General features: G+C 36.3%; 1 protein-coding gene across 2 annotated transcripts; it reads left to right on the top strand.

Moving 5' to 3' along the window:
• Positions 1-1,391: 1,391 nt before the first annotated feature.
• C9orf72 (C9orf72-SMCR8 complex subunit) lies at positions 1,392-24,561 on the top strand. 2 transcript variants are annotated; one of them, XM_087957608.1, is made up of 11 exons: positions 1,392-1,538; positions 7,872-8,358; positions 10,603-10,662; positions 12,435-12,530; positions 14,849-14,913; positions 16,398-16,470; positions 17,118-17,234; positions 19,162-19,397; positions 21,174-21,231; positions 21,624-21,733; positions 21,836-24,561. In XM_087957608.1, exons 2-11 carry the CDS (start codon positions 7,915-7,917, stop codon positions 22,020-22,022), a joined length of 1,446 nt encoding a protein of 481 aa, XP_087813734.1. In that variant the 5' UTR covers positions 1,392-1,538; positions 7,872-7,914; the 3' UTR covers positions 22,023-24,561. The 2 variants fall into 2 exon arrangements, with proteins under 2 accessions (XP_087813734.1, XP_087813733.1); XM_087957607.1 differs by having other exon boundaries at positions 1,437-1,458.
• Positions 24,562-25,216: the final 655 nt, after the last annotated feature.

The raw sequence follows: 25,216 nt of genomic DNA on the forward strand, positions 1-25,216 counted from the left end.
GCATTAAACTCTCCAAAATCCACCCAGAGTAAGTCTAAATTACATCCAGCAAATAAAGTGACTATAGGTCCTTTATTAAAAATGTCCTTTATGATAAAGGACAACCCTTTATTTTGGAAAACCATCTTTCAGATTTTGAAAAAAAATATTTTGCTTTTGCTCCTGAACTTCCCTTTCTAAAGCAAAATGATAAACAATTAATTTTAAATTGTAATTTTAAATTTTTAAATTGCAAAATTATAAATAATTGTACTTTCTAAAATCTTTCAGATTTGCCCTTTTCTGAGACTTGTCCTTTATTTTATTTTTTTCCAAGAAAAACACGGTCGCTTTAGATAGAAAATACGATTGTTGTAATGTCAAAGTTTTCTGTAAATCAAATGACAGCCGCAAGTTCAATCACGTGACCTTCCCCACGTGCTCGCAAGCAGACAAGCTGGAACTTCCAGAATGACCAGACGGGAAGATTTCAAATAGGCGGTCGGAATCCCAAGTGGACCGAACCTAAGAGTTATACTTGTAGGTTTTTCTATAAAGAGCTCAGGCTCTCATATGACTGGGCCCGAATCCTCCATGAGAATAGATTAGAATAGAATAGAATAGAATAGAATAGAATAGAATAGAATAGAATAGAATAGAATAGAATAGAATAGAATAGAATAGGAATATATGGAGTGGAATGGAGTAGAATAGAGTAGAATATAGAAAATAATAATAGGATAGGATAGAATAACTTTACTGTCACTTTGAATGTACACTAATCGGCATACATTAAAACGAAATTTCGTTGCATGCAGCTCTCAAAGGGTCACCACCTCCAATATACACTCCAATATACACTTAGTACTAAAAGCTTTTGCTGGTTTTAACATTCACACATCTTTCCGATTTTTTTTTAAACAATGGTTTTGATTCTCACCATAAGCCAGCCAGATAAACATTTTCAATAACGAAACTATAACTATCATGTTAAAAAAAAAGTTCTAGCTGAGCCACGCGCTCTCATTGGAACCCTCTCTACAGGAAACCCTCCTATTCTGTCATATTTTTTTGAAAGGTATAGGAACCTGCAACGAACAAAAATAAACGCACGGGGGAAGGGGGAGAGTTTGCGTCTCCAAAAAGTCAAATGTATGCCTGCAACTCTTGCCTTCCGTATGACTTTTAAGGACCTCCGCGGCCCAGAGGTCCCTTTCTTTAACTTGGTGAGCTTCACAGGGCTGCATTTCTTATGCCAGAAGTCCACGTGCCGACAAAGAGCCGTAGTTAGACAGCTACACCTTCTTTCTCCAACATTCTTACCTCTATGCTGTATTCTCACGACAGTGCTTTTTTTTTTTTTTAAAGAACATTCGACGCTTACGTCACTTGACGTCTCTTCCCCCCCCCCTTCCTCGGAGCGGCTGGGAGTTCGTCGGCGTGAAGCGCAGAGCCGCCCGAAAGACGCATGCGCGGTGGGTTGGTTGTGTTTATTAACCGGGAATGGCTAGTAAAGAGAGGAGGGTTTCTTGGCGGGCCTCGGACAGTTAAGCGCACAGGTAAGTAGGTGACGATGGTAATAATGGGAGAGGAGGTATCGAGTCTTCGTCTGGCTGGCTTGCCCTACAAGCCGAGATCGGGTCTTCTTTTGAGGTTGAGTGATCGCTTCCCAGTGTGAAACCCAGGGGCTTTCTTTCAACTTATTGAACCGGTCGAACCTCTTATGGGAACGATCTGTCTGAGAACCAAGAAACGACTAAAAGAGATTGGGGGTTGGGGAAAAAGAGAGAGATAGGGAGATCACCCTTAAAGTGATGGTGTCTGACTGGTTTTGCTGGCTTCCAATGCTTCAGAAATAAAAGATGGATCACGGGAATGGGAAGGGAAATTAGGGGAGAAAGTATAATATCTCCAACATAATAGGAAAGAAATGCAGCAGTGGTAACTAAGTCTGGCAGAGATGATGACGAGTCCAACTCACAGACATTTCTTTCCGGTTGCCATCAAAAGCTATTTGGTCTGAGAAAACTGGCTGGTCTCCTTTTGGATCTGAAGTTAATTGTAAGATGTGGGTTTCTTGGGAGGAAGAGAAAAGAGGTCTAGGGGACACAATATTAATATACATATGTATATTATTCAATTTTTACACATACAAATATATGTGTGTGTGTATGTATATGTATACACACATATATATGCACATACACATACATATACACATATATATTACATCCATACATTTATACACTCATATCTATATCCATACACACATACACACACACATATATGTGTGTGTGTGTGTGTGTGTGTGTGTGTGTATATATATTCTTAAGTTTTTGCGGGTACTTACATGTATGGCATTCAGCTTTGTTCGGGTATTTTCCCACGTCATTGTAGTTGTGCTTTTAAAGTTGTAGCAACGTTTCGGCAGAATCTCATCTGCCATGTCCTACCTGTCAATGAATACTTCAGCTTCAACCATAACAACACAAGAGCACACAATAGATACAAACTCAATGTTAACCGCACCAAACTTGATTGCAGGAAATATGACTTCAGCAATAGAGTGGTCAATGTCTGGAATACTCTACCCGACTCTGTAGTTTCTTCCCCAAACCCCAAAAACTTTAACCTTAGACTGTCTACTATTGACCTCACCCCTTTCCTAAGAGGTCTGTAGGGGGCGTGCATAAGCGCACCAACGTGCCTACCGTCCCTGTCCTATTGTTTCTCTTATTCTTCTTTTATTTTTCTTATATGTACCCATTTCATGTATTCACAACTATGTATTCACTTATACTTATTATCTTGTAAACAATTGGCAAATCAAATAAATAAATAAATCATCAGGCTTCTGTATTGTGTCCTTCTCTGAGAAGCACAGAGCCGAAGACACAAGCCTGAAGATGATGAATGAGACTTCATCAAACGCGTTGCCTAGATACTTCCAATCTTACGCGGGAGAAAACCCAGAATAACCAAAGATCCACATACAAATACCCATGAGAACCTCAGAAAATATATAGATATAGATATAGATATATATCAGCTTTGTTCAGGTATTTTAGCACGTCATTATAGTTGTGCTTTTAAAGTTGTAGCAACGTTTTGATCATCAGGCTTCTGTATTGATATACAGAAGCATGATGATGGCAGATGAGATTCTGAAATGTTGCTACAACTTTAAAAGCACAACTATAATGACGTGGGGAAAATACCCGAACAAAGCTGAATACCATACATGTAAGTACCTCAGAAAACTTAAGAAAACATATATACATACATACATACATACATACATACATACATATATATATATATATATATATATATGTTTTCTTAAGTTTTCGGTACTTACATGTATGGTGTTCGCTTGTTCGGGTATTCTCCACGTCATTGTAGTTCTTTTAAAGTTGTAGCAACGTTTCAGCAGAATCTCATCTGCCATCATCAGGCTTCTGTATTGTGTCCGTCTGTGGGTCAGACTTTTACAGTGGTTTCAGATTTAAATTTGGGGCAGCCTATTGCTGTGCCAGAATGGTTTTTCTTCATCCTGATTGGTTGGGAGTCTTGGTCTGTGTTTATATATATATATATATATATATATATATATATATATATATATATATATATATATATATATATATATATATATATATATATATATATATATAATTTTTATATAAATATATATATAATTTTTATATAAATTATATATATAATTTATATAAAACTAATATACAGTTGTATTTGAAAGCCTTGATTTCTGTCCCTCTCAAATTGTGTGAGGATTCAAAGTTGACACTGCCCTGTATCTCTGTGATGATCCTAGGTTATATATAAGACATATAAGCATTTTACAATATGTTTTATAATAATGAAAATGTAGTTTATGTAAACAGGACTTTAGTGACCTATTCTGTTAAATATTATTTTTTTGAGATTGCTATTTATTTTAATGTTGGTATTATTGTAATGTATTTATATCTCCCAATTCAAAGCGTGTTGATAGCCTGTCTCTTCAGTTGAATGGTTTTGCAATGTTTGCTGACATAGACACATGTTGTTTTGCAATTTTTTTTAAAAAAAAATTATGAACAAACCCAGTGACTTCTTTTAGAGCTACCAAATTTGGGTTGTAAAAATCTGCCTGGCCACTAAATGGCAGCTAAGAGAGTTTTCTGTACCTCGTTTCTGTCATCCTACAGATCTGGTATCCCTATTTGCCACCTAGGACTACATTCAACTGAATTTGCCACCTAGGACTACATTCAACTGAATTTGCCACCTAGGACTACATTCAACTGAATGTAATAGTAATATTTTTTTGAAGGAACATATTTCAGATGGAATGCCAGATTTCTGTACAAATATGTGATTACTTAATTAGGTGAAAGACAACCTTGAGCTATCAGACATATTGACTAACCCAGGATTCTATTGTCTTACGAAACTTCCTCACAGTGCAGGTTTTCTTGGGCTTGCACCATAGAAGGAAATTAGTGGAAATGCTCTGCTTTTACCCCAAATAGAAACCGAATTGGAGAAGATGGTTTTACAATTGTTGGAAGACTGATTTCTGTCCGTTTTATGTAATTACTATTGAAATATTGAAATTCTCTTTTGACTTCATGTTTTTTTAATTAGTTGACTCACATTGAGTTTATAAATAGACTTTTTCCAACAGTTTGATAAGATGACTAATTAATATGCCACCACTGATTTTTGTTTGAGAGAAAGCAGTCCTATGCATATTAAGAACCTCTCAGTTGTTTAAGCAGTCTCTCAGCTCCAGGGATGGGAGGAAAAATCAAGCAATTTCTGTAAGCAATCTCTCTTTTACCTAACCTATTCCTCCCACCACCACCACCACCAGTGAAAAGATTGGAGAAAAGAGGATTACAAGAGAATAAGCATGCACAGAATGTGGAATATACCGAGCCTTTTGTGTAGCATGCTACATCTGCTGGCGTTACCACTACAGCATTGCTTTTGATGTGCATTTCCTATTTGTATGCCTGCTTACTCTCCTATAATCCCTTCATCTTCAAACTTTCCACTCTAGTAGTAGTAGTAGGAAACCAAGTCTGGAACAGAACAATATATAATAACTGTAATGGTGATCATGTAATTGGGGGATGCTACAAGATCATAAATGCAGATATTGTTTATAGTTATTTTTTCTGCATCATCATAACTTTAAATTGTCGCTGAATGAGGCAGTCAGTCAGTAAGGATTAACCTTGCTTTTTTTGGAAGCCTGAAGACTGGACAGTTTCAAAGCCTAGAAGTAGAGTAAGAATCTCATGTAGTAGTTGATCATGAACTTTACTATCTACACAACCATTTTATTTATGCTAAAAATTGTACTTCAAGACTTAGGGCATTCAGCTTCCGGGTTGAGCCCTCCTCGCTGACGGACCATAGATCGCGACTGTCCGCAGCTATTGTCCGTGCTCTTTCGTTGGAGAGCCCCGATCATTGCGATTAGGGGCTGAAGCTGCCTTGGACGGGCGGTGGAGTAAGGGGAAGCCGCAAGCCAGATTGAGGGGAGCCGCATGTCCCTTCCTGGGCTTGGTTCTTTTCCCCCCGAAGACGACTGAAGTGGTGGTCCAAAATGGCCACCCCCGAAGAGGAGGACTCAGCTGGACTAAGATTTGTGCAGGAGTGAAGAAAGAGGTGGATAACATCTGAGCCGGGACAATTGGGCGAAATAACTAAACAAAAGTACCCCGGAATTAAGGGAACATCGAACTTTTAAGAAAAGAAAAGTGAGTGTCGGAAATACAAAGGGACAGGAAAAAAATAAGAAAATAATTTTGACAGCTAAGTGGGGCTTCGAACCGGGAAAGGAAGAAGCCGGAACTAAAGACTTAATTAAATTGGACTAAAATATTTTGGCAATAAAAAGGCATAAAATAAAGCTGGACTTAAGATTGTCAAAAAATAATAATAACAAAATTTACAAATTGGAGATTGGATTGTGCTGGAATATTGAGGTTTGAAAAACCCTAAATAATAAAATAGGAGAAAAAGGTGAAGACTTTGTATAACGGAGAGTGCCATCTTCTGACAAATAACTTAAACTCAAACAAAAGGGAAATCATCCTGTTTCTGTATGAACTTATGTCGATATAATGTTAAAGAAATATTGAAACAAAGTAAGAATTTAGAAAGTGAAAGCGGAACCAGAATAAAGAAAGAAGGGGGCAGATAAGGCACACGCCCGCCCTGTCCTTGTCCTCTTTTTTCTTTGTACCATTTCTGTTTCCAACTATGTTGGCTTATACTTATTATTGTTTTTTGGAAGACAAGATGCCTGTGGGATGATTGATGTTTTTGGTATAGACCCTGGGCTGGAACAATTGAGAACTTTAGAAAACTTGAAGAGGAAAGAAGGAAAGTAAAAGTGTTTTTTGTGGACTTCAACGATTATAAAATATAAGAGTGCGTAATGATGATATCTCTTCGGGAATTAAGAATGGAACTTAAAAATATGAGAGAATTACTACAAGAAAGAGGTGAATCACTTTGCTCCGTGTTAGAAGAAATGGAAAGGGCGATTGAAGAACAACAAGAAAGAACTTCAGAGGAGGAAGAGTCGACTCAAGGAGAAGCCATTTTAAATAGACAGTTAACACAAAGAACGTTACAAAGATGAGGGGAAAGAAGGAAGGCAAAAAGTTGAGATTTAAGAAGATAATCAAAAAGGGGAATACCTGTGAAATCAGGAGAGGTAGAAAGGCACAGCAGAAAAGGGGAAAGGAAGATATCAAGAAAGAGAAGGATATAAACTGGAATGGGAAAAGATATGGGAAAAAGGGGGGGAGGAGAGGCAGTAAGAAACAGGTGCAGGAAATAAAGAAACACGGAAATAGTAAAATGATGAAAAGAAATTGTTTTTTCAGAGATAATGGTTGATGAATTAAGGAATTCTGCAGGGTGACAAGGGGTAACAAGAATATATTTCCAATTAAAAAATACTTAGAAAATAGGGTAATAGAGATTATTAATGGAGGGATAGATACTGATCACTCTTATTAGATGAATATACATTTTTATTTTTATCTTTAAAAGAAAAGTTAAGGTCTATTGAAGAAATTGTAATGATTGAAGTGAATGTGAAGATGTTTAAAAATGAGGTCAATATCAGTGACCAGGAATTAAATAGTCAATCTTTCCCTTTTTTTTTTGAAATTAGAAATAAAATTAAGGGGGGAAAACATATTGCGGAATCCAAATGAAAAGATGTAATGATTATTATTGTAACTACTTAAAAATAAAGGTTTATTGGGAATTAAGATGAGGGAATAAAGGTATATTTTAACCACTGAGGTGTCACACTCAAAGCAGTAAAAGGGGGGGAAACCTATGTTTCTTTTTCTTTTGTGTTAAAACTTGTATTAATCTAGAATTTATAGAAAGAATGTGTGATGGAAAGAAAATATGACAGATTAAAGAACTATTTAAATTAATAAGCTAATACAGACTATTAAAAGGAAGGAGAGATATTGGTAACCTTTTATTATTAGGCAAACCTATATTGTTATTTTTTGTTTTTAAAATAAATATCAAAGGATTATATTTGAAATAATTGAAATGAAACGAAAGGATGTATGGATTGAGATTAATCTAAGAGACTAGGATTAAACTGCTTGTTTCTCTCCTTTCTGAAAGTTTGGAATGGAAAAAGATAATAGAATTAAGTATGCATATATGAATGTATAACTGTTGTCATATTTGTATGTAAAAGTGATGCCCCTGAAATATTTTGCCCACTAAAAAGAGCTTTTTGTTTTTATGTGAAAAACTGAATAAAATTTGTTTAAAAAAAAAAGATTTAGGGCATTGAGATGCTTTGCCTAAACATTTTTGCTTTGCTTACTTTGCAGCACATGCTTCTTAGGTTTCAGTAATGTGACTGCTGAGATCATCATGTCTGCTCTCTGTCCTCCTCCTTCTCCTGCTGTTGCCAAGACAGAAATTGCACTGAGTGGAGAATCACCATTACTAGCTGCCACATTTGCATATTGGGATAATATTCTTGGTCCCAGAGTCAGACATATTTGGGCTCCAAAAACAGAACAACAGCTTCTCAGTGATGGAGAAATAACATTCCTTGCAAATCATACTCTCAATGGAGAAATACTTCGAAATGCAGAGAGTGGTGCAATAGATGTGAAGTTTTTTGTTTTATCTGAGAAAGGGGTCATTATTGTGTCCTTAATTTTTGATGGAAATTGGAATGGAGACCGAAGTACATATGGATTATCAATAATACTTCCGCAGAGTGAGCTTCATTTCTACCTTCCCCTACACAGAGTATGTGTTGACAGATTGACACACATTATAAGGAAAGGAAGGATATGGATGCATAAGGTAGGTTGTTTTTTTATTGAAATTAGTTCTGATACTTTGTTGTAATATTTCTACTTGTTAAAAAAGTTTAAGTCGGAAGATCTGTCTCTCTCAACTATTAACTATCACAAGTTTTAACAAATGGCAAACAAAACAGACTGAAGCTCTTATCTTGCCTTTGGTGTTCAGATATCCTTCATTTTAAAAACAAACATAATTTAGTGAGTCCAGATTTAGTCATACTTTGGTAAAACAAATGAAACCAGTGAAACTTATTTATCATAACTAATTTAATCAGCATTCAGCTGACCTTGGCTGTTCTCATAAAAGAAAGCCAGATCAGATCTGTTTTAGGAGTTGGTGGAAGATAAGCAGGAAATTTCAGGACTGGATGGTATACTGGGAAAAAATGCATTAATAAACCACATTCAGGAAACCACTAAGAGCTGAGATTGACTTAAAAGAGATTCTACTTTTGCTTTACATAGATTTATTCAAGAATGATTAATGTGAAACCAATTCAGGGTTTCAGAAGCTGAAATAATAAACCTTCAGGATATATTTAAGAATTCATAGCCCACTATAATGCTCTGATGTTTGTAGAATTGTGTTCTAGTCTTGATTGTGTCATTTTTCATTATTTCTATTTTTATTTTGCTTGATTTTATACTAGTTTTAAGGCTATATTGGCTGCCCAGAGTTGCAATTGGTGTTAATTGATTAAAAAAAAATGACATACAGTGATTCTGAAAAAAAGTAATAGAAGTTCATTACATGCACCTGCCGTGTTTCCCTTGGGGGAAAAAAAATGACCTACTCCGAAAGTAAGTCCTAGCTTGATTTTTTCCATGTGCACCCAATATAAGCCCTACCTACAAAATAAGCCCTAATTAAGACCTCGCTAACTCCAGAGTGCATGGGTAACAATTAAGCTAGGGTGAGGATGGGGGTGATGGAGCTTCCCTACTACTTATCTTCAGACAGTTGCAGCCAGGCATCGCACATCTCGGCCCATTTCTTCTGCAGCCAGCAAGGCTTTCCTGAAGGCCTCTGTAGCCGAGAACAGAACTCCGGATCGATCTGGAGCTCTGTTATCGGCTGCAGAGGCCTTCAGGAAAGACTTGCTGGCCGAAGTTCCTGAAGGCCTCTGACAGCGAAAAGGAGGCTGAGGGCGACACATGCAGGTGAGGTGAGTCAATGGATGACATTTCCCTCCCCAAAAAATAAGACGTGTCTTTTTTGGTGGCAAAAGAATATAAGACAGGGTCTTATTTTGGGGAAAACGTGAGTAACTAATATATACTGTCGGATGTAAACTTGCTCAGAAATATATATAGTTTCTAAGCCAGTAAGAAAAGTCTTCCTGTTAGAAAAGTGCTAAATTGGTGCTGATCAGATATTTTGGATTAGAGCTCTCCTAAAACCCACTAAACATGAAAATTAGCATGGCAGTTAATGGGTTGGTCTAGCAGCAAGGAAACTAAGGCTGTAGACCATTCTAAGCAACAGAAGTGTACTTTTTCAGTCTAACTTACTTCACTGGCTTGACATTAGAAAAAATAGGAGCATTCATTATACTTTGAGCTCCTGAATGAAAGGTGAGATATAAATAAATAGGTTGTTAATAGCCCAGGATATCTGGAAGGTCACCCAATGACTGGTTCCTAACTGATCATACGGCATAACCATTTATGCAATAATGCATAGTAAGTTTAAAAGAATCTCACTGGCTTTTTCATGTAGGATACATTAGATTGTTAATTATGAAAAACATTTGTAGTTCCTGATTTTAACATGGATGATTATTTTTAAAGTATTATCTCAAGTATTATCTCATGAGTAAAATAAAACATACTTTGAGGGAAATGTTCGCAACATAATTCTAAGGCGATTGTTGATTCTAATAATTCTGTGCTCAGATATAATTCAAATGTTATGCAAAGGGAAACATTCTTGCACGTTTTGTTATAATCCAATAGGATAAATGGTAGTATCCTATTTCTGGTTGCCAAAAATTTGATAGAAAGGAATAGATTGGAGAAATTTTTTTTGAATAGGTCATAATTCCCCTTGAGTTTTATGCCTGTGCAAGAATCTGAAAACATATCTCTATGTTTGGTTTACCATGCATAATTTTACTTTGTTGTCATCCATTTTGAATACAATGATGTTAATATTTTTAAATAAAATCACATTTATATAATATCAAAATTTACACATAAAAAGTAAAAAGTCTTTATTGTTTGTGAATGTTTTCTATTTTAGGAAAGACAAGAACATTTCCAGAAGTCTATTATGGAAGGTGCAGAAAGAGTGGAAGATCAAGTAAGAAAAACCCATATAGCAAAGCACTAACTATAAAATATGCATGCACACACACACACACACTCATATTTTTTTCTGAATAGTGGGTAGAAACGTAATGATGATGATGTTATCCATTCAGTCAACTCTGACTCTTGCCGATTCTATTGGCCAGGGCTTTCTCTCTCCACATCTGATCTTGCACTATTTTTTTTTTTTTAGTTTTTCTATGCTCCAGCTGGTGTCAACTTTGATTGTGTCCAGCTATCGGATTCTTTGGCAGCCTGGTTTCCTTTTACCTCTAACTTTTCATACAGGAATCCTCGAGTTATGACAGTTCACTTAGTGACTGTTCGAAGTTATGATATAACCCCCCAAGTATTTGACACACTCCCAATGTTACGAATGGCAGTTGTGCACCTTTACGAATGACCGCATAGGCTCTGCAATATTCACCCTGCCTATCCCCCCACCCACATCGGGCCAGGTCTCCATAGTCACTAGGCTTGTGGATACCTTGCAAAGATTTAGCGATCCTTCTGTTTCTTGGCCTCCTTTAGTACTTCAGGCCTTTGGTGTGTTTGCAAAGAATAGAGGCTCAAAGTACCACAAGATCTCATGTGATCTCACGGTATTTTAGGCCTCTGTTCTCTGCAAACGGAAGCCTGGACGAGATCTGCGGCAAAAGGCTTTGCAAATGGAAGGAAGGCCTGAAGCACCAAAGCCTTCCCTCCATTTGCAAAGTCTTTTGCTGTCTTTGCAAAAAGCCTTTGCCACCAAGAACAGATCCTGGGAGGGGTGCGCAGATCCCTCTGGGCCTCCATTTACAGCAGCAAAGGCCTTTCCTCAAGTCCTGCTGAGAACAGAGCCCTGGACATAAGTTAAGTGACCCAGTCGGGCAGGATGGGTTGGGGGAGAAGTCTGAGATATCTTAGTGGGTCGAGGGAGGCTTTGGATGGTCGGAAACACCATCCTCCCCCCTCCAATGGTCTTCCCCACTCTGAGATACCTCATGCACTTAACAACCCACGCATTCAATTAGTAAATGCATAGGCGAATGCAGGGAGTGATCACATTCAAGTTACATGATTCACTTCTACAAATCCGCGGGTTACAAATGTAATTGGCAGGCTCCACTACATTTGTAACTCGACGATTACTGTGATTGCTTTCTCCAATGAATTCCCTCCCATAACACGGCCAAAGTAAGTGAGACACAGTTCTATGATTTTGCCTTCTAATGACATGTCTGGTGTTTCATGCTCCAGAAAAGAATATGAAGTTAAATTATATTAAACCACATACAATGTGGAAATCTTAATATTTTTAATATTTTTATTCCCCAGAAACAATTAAGATGAATTGGGAGTGTCTTTAAGAGTCATCATTCCCTAACAAAGTAGAACAATTTTTCAAAAGATTTATACTTAGTTGAGATTTATTACATACTGAATAAGAAATGAAGCAGAAAACATTTCATTTTGCAATCTCTTAACTATAAAGTACAATTCTACATTCATTTCATTTTTTTAGCTTGCTTCCATCCTAGATCAGATTACATCATATAAATTCTATTTCATTAACCCACTGATTTAAAAACTTACACATTTTCACTCTTGATTTCCTATTTCTTTGATAGTTTTAGAATAAATCTGAAAAATTAGTTTTTCAAAATTACTTATAATTTCTCTCTTTTTTTTCCTTCAAAAACCACTTAGTTTCTAAATGGTCGTTTCTTACAGTTTTGTTAAACTCAACTACTTTATTTAATAAAACTTGTATTTACTCTACAGTGCCAGAGTATCATTCCAATGCTGACAGGGGAGGTTATTCCTGTGATGGAGCTCCTATCGTCTATGAAATCACACAGTGTTCCAGAAGAAATAGATGTAAGTCTTTATGTGAAATCCATTATTAAAGGAGGGGAGCCAACTTGATGTAGCAGTTAAGACACTAGGCTAGAAATAAGGAGACCGAGTTCTAGTCCCATCTTGGTCACCTTGTGCCAGTCATTCCCTCTCAGCCCTAGGAAGAAGTCAAGGGTAAGAAGGCAAGCCAAGAAAACTGCAGGAACTAATCCAGGGCACTCGCCAGAAGTCAAAAGCTTACTGGACAACACGCACACACGTACAAACACAGCATAAAAAGAAGCACCTGACTTCTTTTGCTCTTTTTGCTACAGGTAGTCCTCGACTTATGACCACAGTTGAGCCCAATTAAACAAGACAGTTCTTAAGTGAATTTTGCCCCACTTTATCACTTTACATACCACAGTTGTTAAATGAACCAGTGTAGCTAAGTTGGTAACAGTTGTTTAATGAATTTGTCTTCCCCATTAATTTTGCTTGTCAGACGGCTGCAACCTTATCCCATGATACTGCAGCTGTCAAAAATACATGCCAGTTGCCAAGCATATGAATTTTGATCATATGACCACAGGGATGCAACAGTTGTGTGAAAAACGGTCATAGGTCACCTCTTTCAGTGTCATTGTAACTTTGAACCAGGGTTGGGATCCGGCTGGTGTAACTACCTGTTCATTGGTTTATGTTTCGCGCACGTGTGTGAAATGTCAGCTTGCTGCCTGGACAACTGAGCAGTGCTGCGCAAGGGTGCGCAGCGTTTGAAAACCCATTTCCCCCCCTGCTTTTTCAACCTCAGCTGCTTTGCATGGCACAGCTGTGGTTGAAAAAGCAGGAAATAAAGGTCAAGTAAGAGCCTGGGCGGGCAGGTGGGCCAAAACAACAGCAGACCTAGAACCGATTCTAGGTCTGCTGCTCTTCAGAGTACCAGTTCTACAAAGCCGGACAGAACCGGTAGTATCCCACCCCTGCTTTGAACGGTCATTAAATGAATGGTTCCAAGTCGAGAACTACCTGCATTTTGAATTCTACTTAGGCAACTGTTAATGTGTGATAAACAATTTGTACCTTTGCCCGCTTAGAAGTGTAGAATGTACAGATTTAAAGTCAAAGCATGTACTTTAAAGTCCCAGCAGATAGCTGACTATCCCTGAAACTAAGCCAGGTCAAACCTGGTTAATCTTTTGGTTGTGGAGCTCTTGAAAAGTCCAGGTCTATTAACTATATTGGAAATTTAAGAAAAAAAATTGAAAGAAGGCAACAACAGACTGTTTACGCTGTCAATAAGATGCATTGATACAATCTCCACCATTTTAGTTTTTGTCTTTTTGAATATAACTAGCTGCCACTTTTAGTATGCCTTTGAACATGTGAATATGTAGGATGATGTCAGACTCCAAAAACTAAGTAAGAAACCCTGAATTTCTTAGCAGTTTCTTTTGTTATTTTACACCCATAGACAGAACTATTGCCAAACTAAAGCTATCTGCATCATTAAAGACATATTCTTAAGAACACCTAAAGAAGAGCTGTCTTGATCCTCTTCCTCCCAACCAAACTATCTGAATTTCGCTGCCTCTTGGTTCCCTGCAATGTAGCACTTCCCCTCCTAGCAATCCATCTACATTCCACCACAGATGCCCAGTTTTATCATGTGTTGGTGAGAAAGGGCTAGAACCTCACATTTGATAGACAGAAACTAAAAATTGAATACGAAATTTGACTAATAGTACGCTCCTTAATGCTGGCAGAAATGCTTATCGATGGTAGCTGCAGTGTATTCTTTTTTTTAACATTCTACTATGAGCCATGGTGGCGCAGTGGTTAGAATATAGTATTGTAGGTTAACTCTGCCCACTGCCTGGAGTTCAACCCTGACCAGTTCAAGGTTGACTCAGCCTTCCATACTTTCGTGATCGGTAAAATGAGGACCCAGATTGTTGGGGGCAGTGGGCTGACTATCATAGAGAAGGTTGTAAAGCACTATGGACCAGTGTGTAAGTCTAAATGTTATCACTATTGCTATGAGAAATTTTCAAAAGATGTTGAGATCTTTAAATTTTTAATTGTAATCAAATATGTTGATAGATCTGTGTCTATGAAGATTCTCAGTCATCTAGGTCACAATTGTATCAGAAGTGGTTTTTATTTTTGAAAAGGCAACCGGACTGATTTTTTTCGAGGAAGAAGAAGAAAAAGACATTTTGCTTCCTATCCTGGAAGCTTCATGCAGATGGAAGGTTAATACTGTTATACTGTCAATTACTCTGTCTTTGCTTTTTCAAAAATAAAAATCTGTGGTTTTCATAATAACTAACCTTGTTCTTGTTTTTATTATATTCCAGATACGTGATACCGTGCTTAGTGATGATGACATTGGTGACAGTTGTCACGAAAGTTTCCTACTCAAGTATGTTGTTTTTATTACACTTTTGTGAAAACCCATTGAAAGTGGAGATGTAATGGTAGGAGCAGTAGAGAGGGGACTTGTTGGGATCGAAATTGATTAGTTTTTGTTACAGAAAGTTAAAGCAGGTTTTTAAACAGAGCCTAATTTCTTTTTTAAAAAAATGATAATATTTTTAAGCACAAAAGACTTCCAAATCCTTTGAGTTATGACCGTAATGAATCTTGCCCATTACAGTTGTAACTCATAACAGTTGTAAACTTTTACAACCTTTTTGTGGAGGTTGTTAAGTGAATTGTCACAGTAAGCCAGTGAATAGTTCACTATGGGTGTAGTTTGCAAAAACCAGAAGTACAGTAAGTGCTAGTTTTCGGCCAAAATGTCATAAAATGCGATGGGATAAATCACAAATGTCATGCAACTCCGTTGCCAAGCTTTTGAAGTGCAGCCCTGTGACCGTTGGGGAGGGGAGGAACCCTAAGTGTCATTTGTGGAGAAAAGGAATTGTCAGCTAAATTGGGTTTGCCGTTTTCTTCTTTCACGCTTGCTTTCTGTGGGGGAACCCCACCCCACCCACAAAGAAATGAAAAGCTTCAGGCTAAATTCTGATGTACTTTCTGACCGAGCTTCATTGTGCAACAAGCAAGGAGCTCAGAGGATATTTTATTTTTTTATACTTTTTGTTTTTAGAATTCATATTTCAGACTAATTATAAAATATAACTAATGGCCACTGATGATAAGTTTATGAAAGGATTTTTTTTTAAAAAAAAAAAAGTTTTGATCATGGTTGTTATGAACCTGAGCCTAGTAAGAGCTGCTTTCAATGAAATATGGGTCTTCTCCAAAAATATGGCTAGCCATTCTTTTCCCTAGCCAATTTTCCTCTAGGCAGGCAGTCCTCAACTTCCAAGCAGAATTGAACCCAACATTTTTGTTGCTAAGTGAGACATTTGTTAAGTGAGTTTTGCCCCGTTTTACCATTTTTTCTTGACACAATTGTTAAGTGAATCACAGCAGTTGTCAAGTTAGTAACACAGTTGCGAAGTGGATCTGGCTTTCCTATTGACTTTACTTGTCAGAAGGTTGCAAATGCTGATCACATGACCTTGGGACACTAACCATCATAATTATGTGTCAGTTGCCCAGAGTCTGACTTGATCACATGACCACGGGGATGCTGCAACGATGGTCATAAGTGTGGAAAAACTGTCATAAGTCACTTTTCACTGCCATTGTAACTTCAAATGGTCACTTAAATGAACTGTTGTTAAATTGAGGATTGCCTTTAGATGTAACTCTTGAAAATGTATTTGCAAGTTTTGTTTTGCATATGAATACGTGTGAACTCTCAGATTTTAGATAAATGGCAAAGGCTCTTTTAAAAGACTTTTAAAAAATGAGATTCTGAAGTGTGCAAAATTCGTTCCGACTTGTAAAACTTAAAAAAAAACACATTACTTTTTAAATCTCTGCTTAATTATTCAGGGCCATAAGTTCACATCTGCAAACCTGTGGTTGCTCAGTTGTTATAGGAAGCAGCGCAGAAAAAGTTAATAAGGTATGTGTTTTCTATATGGCGATGGAAAATACTTCCCAGATAGGGTGTTTTAATCAAAATCATAGAAGAAATAGTTTTATTTTTTGTCTGCAGACAAAAAAGGCTTTGGCAGAAGTTAGGGGCTAAAGGAAAAATCTGCTTACTGTAGTTAAATTTTTAGTATCAATTGATTCAATTTCCATACAAAAATTTGCCGTTTCCAAATCTTGTCTTGAGGTTGAAATTCAAGAATTCCTGATCTGATGCAGAAAAGTCTTGCATGAGATTTGTATACGAGTACTATTTATATATTTGATTTATATCCTGCTTTTTATTCAAGAACTCGAGGTGGCAAACATTTATCCCATAACAAGCACACTTTAAGGTTAGATCAAGAAAACTAACATGGTTTAGCCCTCTTAGTATGTATACAGGGAATTTTCTAGGAAATCCAGGGTTAAAATTTGGTTGGCAAGTTTAAAATTTTAAAAAAAGTAAGTGTAAATTACTTATGTAATTCTTTCCTATATAAAAAGTAACCTTACAAAATGGCAAGTAAGAATTGCCCAGTTCCTGTACAACAGAACTGTCAATCTACAAAATTTTTCTATATTATTTCAGTATATATGCATATTTCAGTATATATCTCAGTATATATTTATTTACAGATAGTACGGACACTATGCCTCTTTCTCACTCCGGCAGAGCGAAAATGTTCTCGCCTTTGTAGAAACGAAACGTCTTTTAAGTATGAGTCAGGTCTATTTGTGCAAGGGTTATTGAAGGTAAGATGTTTTCTTTCCTCACGCATACAGGAAGGTCTCAATTAGTCAGGTCTATTTGTGCAAGGGTTATTGAAGGTAAGATGTTTTCTTTCCTCACGCATACAGGAAGGTCTCAATTAGTGCTGATAATGAACCCCACAAAATGGTTGCATTATTCAGATTCGCACTATTCTAGGTGATATTTCTGGGGAAAATAGGCTAATTGTTTCCTGCTTGGTGGAAATAGGTAATGAAAATGTCTAGACATAAATGTTTATGCAGTAATGAAATACAGCAGTAAAAAAAATTAAAATATACTTACAATTTAAATTTATTTTAATGAAGTCACAGAGTAGTTATAGAAAGCAAAATAAAAACAAAATTCTAAATATCGTTCCTAAAGGTAAACTTACCCTGACAAAATGTCTTTATTGGCTGTCAAAATATTTTACCAACATAGACAAATTGGTTTTCTCTTTCTTTAAATCTTCATTATAACCTGCCATGAGGCTTTCTAGATAGATCTTATAAATATTTAAAATAAATAAATAAGTGAATAAAGGGCAAGCTGGAGAATAGACCCATAAGCAAAGCATACTTGCTATCACCTATATTCTCCTGTAGTTCTTCAAAATGAGCTTCAAAATGTTTGGAGCTTTCCTCAACCTGAACCTTCTTTTATTCATTTTGCATATGAAACAATTAATATCTAAAGCCCCAAATGCAAAGGTACATGTGCTGTCCTCAACCATGTATGTGCTACCCTCGCATTAAATGCGACCTGGTATCGGTTTATATTTTACACTTAAATTGAGTATTGAACCATTCAAACTAATCAAAACCTACCTGTATTGTTAAAAACCAAGCAATAAGAAGTCCCTTTTTCTAACTGAAACAATTCTGCAAGTAAATGGTTACAATATTTTCTAGATGATCTCTTCCATCTTGCTTTTAACTTTTAAGTAGACTTCTAAATATTTCAACTCTCAGGTTTTTTCTAATGTCAAGAAAATGTAGTTTTCAATGACATAAACTATTCGGTTATCTAAGCCTGCTGTTTTCTTAATTTAATGTTCATTACAGTTCATTTGACTAAAGGAAAAAAATTAACATCTTTTGTCTTTCCTTCTCAAATGCACTTTCTCTTCAGGTTGGAATATTATTGATGCAATTATTTCTATTTTTAATTTTTTACTTATACTATTACCTTGACCTTACGAAGAACAAAGCTAAGTTTCATTTGCTTTAGATTCTGACCTCTTATCCTTCATTTCTAAATGTTGTAACATTAAAAATAAAAGGGATAAACCAGATAATTGCATGAACAAAAAGTAAGACTACCATTTTAACCATATTTCTGACTGAGGTAAGAAGGGCTGGTTGTATCATTCCCTCAAGGAACTGTGTAATGGTTGTAGCTGAAAAGCTGCCCAACATTGTTGAGGTAGACGCACAAAGAATTCAATTTGAGAGTCATGATGTATGTGTGTTTGGAAAGAGGTTCCAGTGTTTTCATTGTGATCTACACATTGTGAGTTTCTGTAAAGTCACTTCCAGTTTGACACATACTATGTGAATGAAAAAACTTCAGTCACTTATGTATGGATGACTAAGGATAGCTAAGGTTTGTGAGGGACTGTCATTGGAGTTTAATAACTGCAAAGTTCAGTTGGCTCAACTATTCTGTATTTAATACTACAATCTTTACTCGGAAAATACGTGTTTTGTGTTCACAGGGAAACAGCAATTTAAATCCAAGTACTAGCAATCGTATTCCATTGAATTGAAATAAATTTCATTTCTGAGTACCAATGCATATTTTAAACAGTAGAATCTTGAATACTCTCAGGACACAAGTCAAACTTTAAAGGGCAGAGTGACAGTTGTTTGTATATTATGTTCAAAATGATATTTTGCATTTTTAATTTTTGAACTTTTATTGTGGCAGGATGTGACTGGAAGCTTTGTGTTGCCTTTCCGTCAAGTGATGTATGCCCCATACCCTACCACACACATAGATGTAGATGTTAACACAGTGAAACAGATGCCTCCATGCCATGAACATATTTACAATCAACGACGGTATATGAGATCTGAACTAACAGCATTTTGGAGAGCTACTTTGGATGAAGAAATGCCTCTGGATACCATCATATATACGGATGAAAGTTTTACTCCTGACTTGTATGTATTTTTGAGGAGTTTACCAAAAAGTTATTTGGTACTGTCTGTTGTGAGTAAATACAGTGAGCAGACATTTGAATATAGATGAACTCTCTCTCTCTCTCTCCATCTCTCTCCCCCTCTCTCTCTCCCTCCCTCCTCTCTCTCTTCCCCTCTCCCTCTCCCTCCCTCCCTCTCTCCCTCCATCCTGTTGATAGTTGATCATCAAGGAAGAAGTTATCTATCTCTCGCTCTCTTCATTTCAATTCTAATGCTGGTTGGCTGTGCTTGTTATAATTTATTTTTTATATTTAAATCTGTATTTCAGTCACTATACAGGTTGTCCTTGACTTAAAACCACAATTGAGCCCAAACTTTCTGTTGTTAAGTGAGACAGTTAAGTGAATTTTGCCCCATTTTACGACCTTTCTTGCCACAGCTCTTAAGTGAATCCCTGCAGTTGTTAAGTTAGTAATGTAGTTATTAAACGAATCTGCCTTCCCCATTGACTTTGCTGGTCAGAAGGGGATCACAAAAGGGGATCACATGATCCTGGGACACCAAAAACTATCATAAACATGAATCAGATGCCAAGCTGGCTCATATTTTGATCACATGACCACTTTGATCACATGACCATTGGGGATACTGCAAGTGGTCACAGGGGTGAAAAATGATTGTGTCACTTTTTCAGTGCCCTTCTAACTTTGAACAGTCGCAAAATTAACTATTGTAAGTCGAGGACTCCCTGTACTTTGTGCACATGGTTTTGGGTAAAATGTAGAAGGTGTTTCCCATTGCTTTCTCTTGCACAGTATGACAGATGGCTTTGCCATTGTCACTAAGATTCTAATTCCAACACCTTTCAATATTGCCTGTGTCTGTTGATAGCTGGGATTACGTTCAGGCCTTGGGTGACCCTGCTAGAAGTATATACTTGTGGCAATCACTTCTGACCTTCTTACTCATACCTCCCAAGAACAACCTCCCTGTCCCAATGAGATAGCAGCAGTAGTGGTGTGCTACTGGTTCGCACCGGTTCTGTCCTATATTTCCTTTGTTTATAGCTCAGCTGATAGTCACGGCAAAGCGGATTGCCGTGCCTCAGCTCTTTTACTCACCAATGCTGATGGTAAGTTTTCATGCTTAAAATTGCCAATTTTAGAATGCTCCGCACGCACCCACAGAACCAGTAGTAAAAAAATTTGAATTCGCCACTGAGTGAGGGGTGGGGTAGGTCTGATTTCTGTCTTCCTTTTGCATGTTAATAGCTGAATCAGGCCAAGGCCCAACCTTGGTTCAATATCTTACTTCTCACCCTGAGCTACAAGATGCCTGTGAACAAAATGGAGGCATAGTCCTCTTCTACAAATGTTCCTCTGGAACAGCAGAAACCCTGTCCCCAGTTTGCAGACAATACTTGATTCTCAAGACTAATAATCCCTGATAGACCGGTTCTCTGTGAATTTATCTAATTATTTTTTTAAAGCTTTCCAGATTAATAGCTGGCACTTTTTCTTGTAATGAATTCCAACTGTTTATTCTTTGCTATGTGAACAACAGTTTTCTTTGTCTGTCCTAAATCTTCCTACATTTAGATTCCTGAGTGATTCCTGGTCCTGGTGGTTTGAGAGAGATTATTACTTCTTGCCCGCTTTCTCCATCTTATGCATGCTTTTTTAAAACCACTTTTATTATGTCATCCCTCATTTGCCTTTTTTTGCGAGTTAAAATAGTCTCCAACGTTCCAGAATTTTATCTTTTTATGCTTTAATTTGTTCCTCTGTATTTCTGCAGGAATGTTTTCCAAGATGTTCAGCATCAAGACACTTTAGTAAAAGCTTTCCTAGATCAGGTAACTTTCAGTTTACTTAAAACTACCATAATAATATGGCATATTGCTTATTAAGTATTCCTTTTGCATAATTTTCAATGAAAATAATAATTTTAGAAAGTGTGTAATGTATTTTGGGTACATAAAGCAAGGCTGGGCAATTCTCCAGGTGTTTGGGAATAAAATTTCATAATCCCTGGACATTGGTCATGTTTGTTTTGGTTTATTGGAGATGTATTCCAAAATATTTTATTTTTTTTTGAAAAAAAGATTGCCTATACCAATCATATAAGTTTAATAAAAAATAAGCAAAATAAAGGCAAAGTATGCAAGAGAATAGGAGAGTACTAAGGGAACTCCAGTTAAAGGAGATTTTTCATGGTGTAATTTTTGTGTGTGCCGATTCTTAACAGGTCTTTCATTTGAAACCTGGATTGTCTCTAAGGAATGTATTTCTTGCACAGTTCCTCTTAGTCCTTCACAGAAAAGCCTTAACTCTCATCAAATACATTGAAGACGATACGTGAGTTGTAAACTTAAAGGGAATGATGGGGTTGGCTATCTTGTATCTTGAGGTAGTTTTAAAGCTTTCCGGTTAACCACATCTTTTTTCTTCAACTTACAGGCAAAAAGGCAAAAAGCCTTTTAAATCTCTTCGTAACTTGAAGATAGACCTGGACTTAACAGCAGAGGGCGATCTTAACATAATAATGGCTTTTGCCGAAAAGCTCAAACCTGGTTTACATTCATTTCTTTTTGGTCAACCTTTTTATACTAGCGTGCAAGAACACGATGTCCTAATGTCATTTTAAAGACCTTTTAATATGTGCTGGTTACAGCCTCATAATATTATTTGAAAAGTTTTTGTAAAGGGAAAACAATGCTTCTCTTCATAATCACGTGCTGCTGTCCACTGCAACTGAATGTAAGTTTACACTACAGCCTGTAGAAGGAAGAGGGAAAAGAATTTGCTTTCAAATCTATTCACCTTAGGCAGGCTCACAGGCTCTACTTTGCTTATAGTAAGAGACAGTATCATTATGTGCGGTCAGAATGCTAACTGGAACTTTCAAAACAATAAAAGCAACAGAAATGTCTTAAAATAGTTTTAGAGCACAAAGATAGTTTTTGTTAGAGCGTTATCATTTTTGTTTTTACTTTTGGCATTGGGCAGAATGAGACATTCACCCCTTCTCTATTTTGAGATACTAAACTATAAACAAGTGTCATATGCTGACCGAAGATCCTAATTTCCAAGGGGTATTTGCTTTAGATAGTACCAACTTCCTTCTGTCACACTTTTCAACAGATCCTAGAAATTGTGGCAGTATCTATTTAAATATAGCTATAAAACACTGTGCTTAGAAAAGTCACTTGATAATTGGAATTGGATATGCCTGGAATTGGACATAATCCTGGAGAATATTTTTAAATTAGTAAAGTGTCACCAACCATACTAGTGCTCAGCGGATCTACTCTGTTGCTAATTATGTTAGCATGGATGTTACACACAGCTTAATGACTGATCACAGTTGTACCTAATTAAAGAACAAAGTGAATGCAAAAGCTAAGCTTCTGCTAAAGAGGGGTTAAGTAACTTTTGTGTTCTGAATGAAAGCCAAATAAATATGCTTATTCTATATGTATGAATTGATGGATGGTAACAAAATTCTGCTTTTTTCTTAAATGACATCAGCTTCCACTTGTTTTGTACTTGTCTTCTTTGTGTCTGCATGGTATTGAATATATTGATTTTATGATGCAGGTTTCATAAAGTAAAAAAATCTGAATATCTGCTGCTACATGTTTCAGTGAATTTATTATTTAATTACAGTGAAGGGAAGATGCCAAAGGCGGGTATATTTATGTGCAATATGTATGTGTTTAATATGATTTAGGAAATGCACTTGTCAAGATTTAATGCTGTTTTTCAGCGTTCCATAATATGAATTGGTGTTCTCATGGGATCTTAAGTCATTTTTCTTGATCAGTTTATCGGTGGTGACTGAAATGAATAGATACTGTTTTTATTTAAAAAAAATTCCCCATTAACTTTTACATCTTGTGAGTTTCAAACTTTTCCTGTTAAGGCAATGAACAAGGCAGTCTGTCAATCTCTGGATGTCCTGTTTCCCTAGATCTCTGAATCTTTATTTCTTTTCTAAAAGGATGTACTGTTTTGCATTGGGAAAGCTATCAAAGCAGTTATAACTTGATGGGGGAGGGTGAAGGGAAATTTTCCTTCCTCTTAACCAAACATGGAATAATCCCAAAGTGAATACTAAGTAACTTGATGATAAGAATACATTTTATCTCAGAGTAAATGGTTTCAGGTCATAGTTGTGCTCAGCTAGAATTAAGAAATCAAATAGTCCAGTAATTGAAACTACTGTATAATTAACTATATGTAGCGTTCTGCATTCATGAATCAATAAATGGAAAATATTGAAAATAATGAGATGGTGGCTTTTATCCCCCTAAGTTGAACACTGACTCCAGAAATTGTACTAGTTGTACCCAGGAGTAAGGAATTCTAGAAGTTATACAGCCACGCTTGAAGGACCTTGCTCTGATTACTTACTCTGCTAAGAAGTATTTGGATTTTTCTAGAATATTGGTATAGTAAATATTCAAGAACTACATTTAGAAGTTTACATTTTCAGAAAAATCTTATGATAGTTCCAGGGGTTAGCTTAAAATAAGTGTACGCAACTGTAGCCTACTGTTGAAATTATCATTGGCTAATTCATTATCTTAATCAGTATTCACTGTTCATGCATTCAGTTTGTCTGAAATAAGACTTTGAAAAAAGTTATCTGGCCTTCTCTTCATTACAGGTTTGAGGAGGTGTTTGTAGGTCTAAACATCTGACGGGCACAGGATTTAAAAAGATTGATCTAAACTTGATACATTGTAGGTTTTTATGTATTTTTCATGCTTTCAGTCCTTAAAAAAAAGAGAGAGAATACATGAACCCATTATTTCCTACTTCATTAAATGACACTTTGAAAAATGGCATAAAGCCTTTAATTTTGTTTCAACAGTTTACATAGGTTTACATTCTTCTGAATATGTATACAAGAATGTTACCATGCTCAGTCCACATTATTCAATCCTATGTCTAACTATCGTGATGTATTTGACAAATGCAACTGAAATAACAAAAGAAAACAAATTACAATATCATATTTATTTCAACATCATCTTTATTCATTATGGAATGTAAATACTAAAAACTTACCAAATTTTGATGCACTTTTGTCTTGCATGTTTATGTAACAAAATACAGTAGTTATGTGACCTTGATCTGTGTTCCATGTTATGATTAAACATTAAATTAAACTATTAAAATATTCTGGTGGCATTTTTAACATTTTAAAGCAAGACTATCTTTCCTCCTGTAAGCTTTAAGCAGTTTTTCAGCTGCCACAAAATTCTCTTTTCTTCAAGATAATTAAAACAATGATATTCAACAACAGCAAATTAGACTTTCACAAAAAGTGCTTCATTGGGCATGTTTCACTTCAGGTAGCCCTCAATGATGCATTCCCCTCCAAAAAAGGCTATTTACTGCCCATTTTCAAAATTAAGAACCCATACGCAGTCCTGTGGTTGCATTTTGGGTGCTTGGCAATGATTTCATCATACGTTTGCAGCGTCCCACAGTCATTTAACCACAACTGGGACATTTTTTTAAAAAAAATATATCAGTTTAAATCCAGGATTAGTTACAATCATAGTCAAGAACCAGCTGTACAAAAATCATATTTTAAATAATATTCTAAGACTTATAATCAATCAGAACCATACAAATAAAACTGAAATAGTGGTCCCCAAATTTAACTACACATAAAACCAATAGAATCAAAAAATTTAATTCCTGAGCAAATAAAACACTCTGTGTAAAGTTGCAATGGCAACCCCTCCACAGGGGTAAAAAAAAAATTCAGTCTGTGGATCACAGTGAAGAATAGTTCCTCTGAATTATCTTCTCTGGAAAAGACAG

Source organism: Notechis scutatus, chromosome 2 (assembly GCF_049901735.1).
Source record: "Notechis scutatus isolate UNSWTSFEM ecotype Mainland chromosome 2, rNotScu1.2, whole genome shotgun sequence".
NCBI classification, from domain to species: Eukaryota; Metazoa; Chordata; class Lepidosauria; order Squamata; family Elapidae; genus Notechis; species Notechis scutatus.

Coding starts and splice junctions, on each gene's coding strand:
- C9orf72 (XM_087957607.1), top strand. Junction 8,359..10,602: donor GAAGGATATGGATGCATAAG/GTAGGTTGTTTT, acceptor TTTCTATTTTAG/GAAAGACAAGAACATTTCCA. Junction 19,398..21,173: donor GAAAGTTTTACTCCTGACTT/GTATGTATTTTT, acceptor GTATTTCTGCAG/GAATGTTTTCCAAGATGTTC.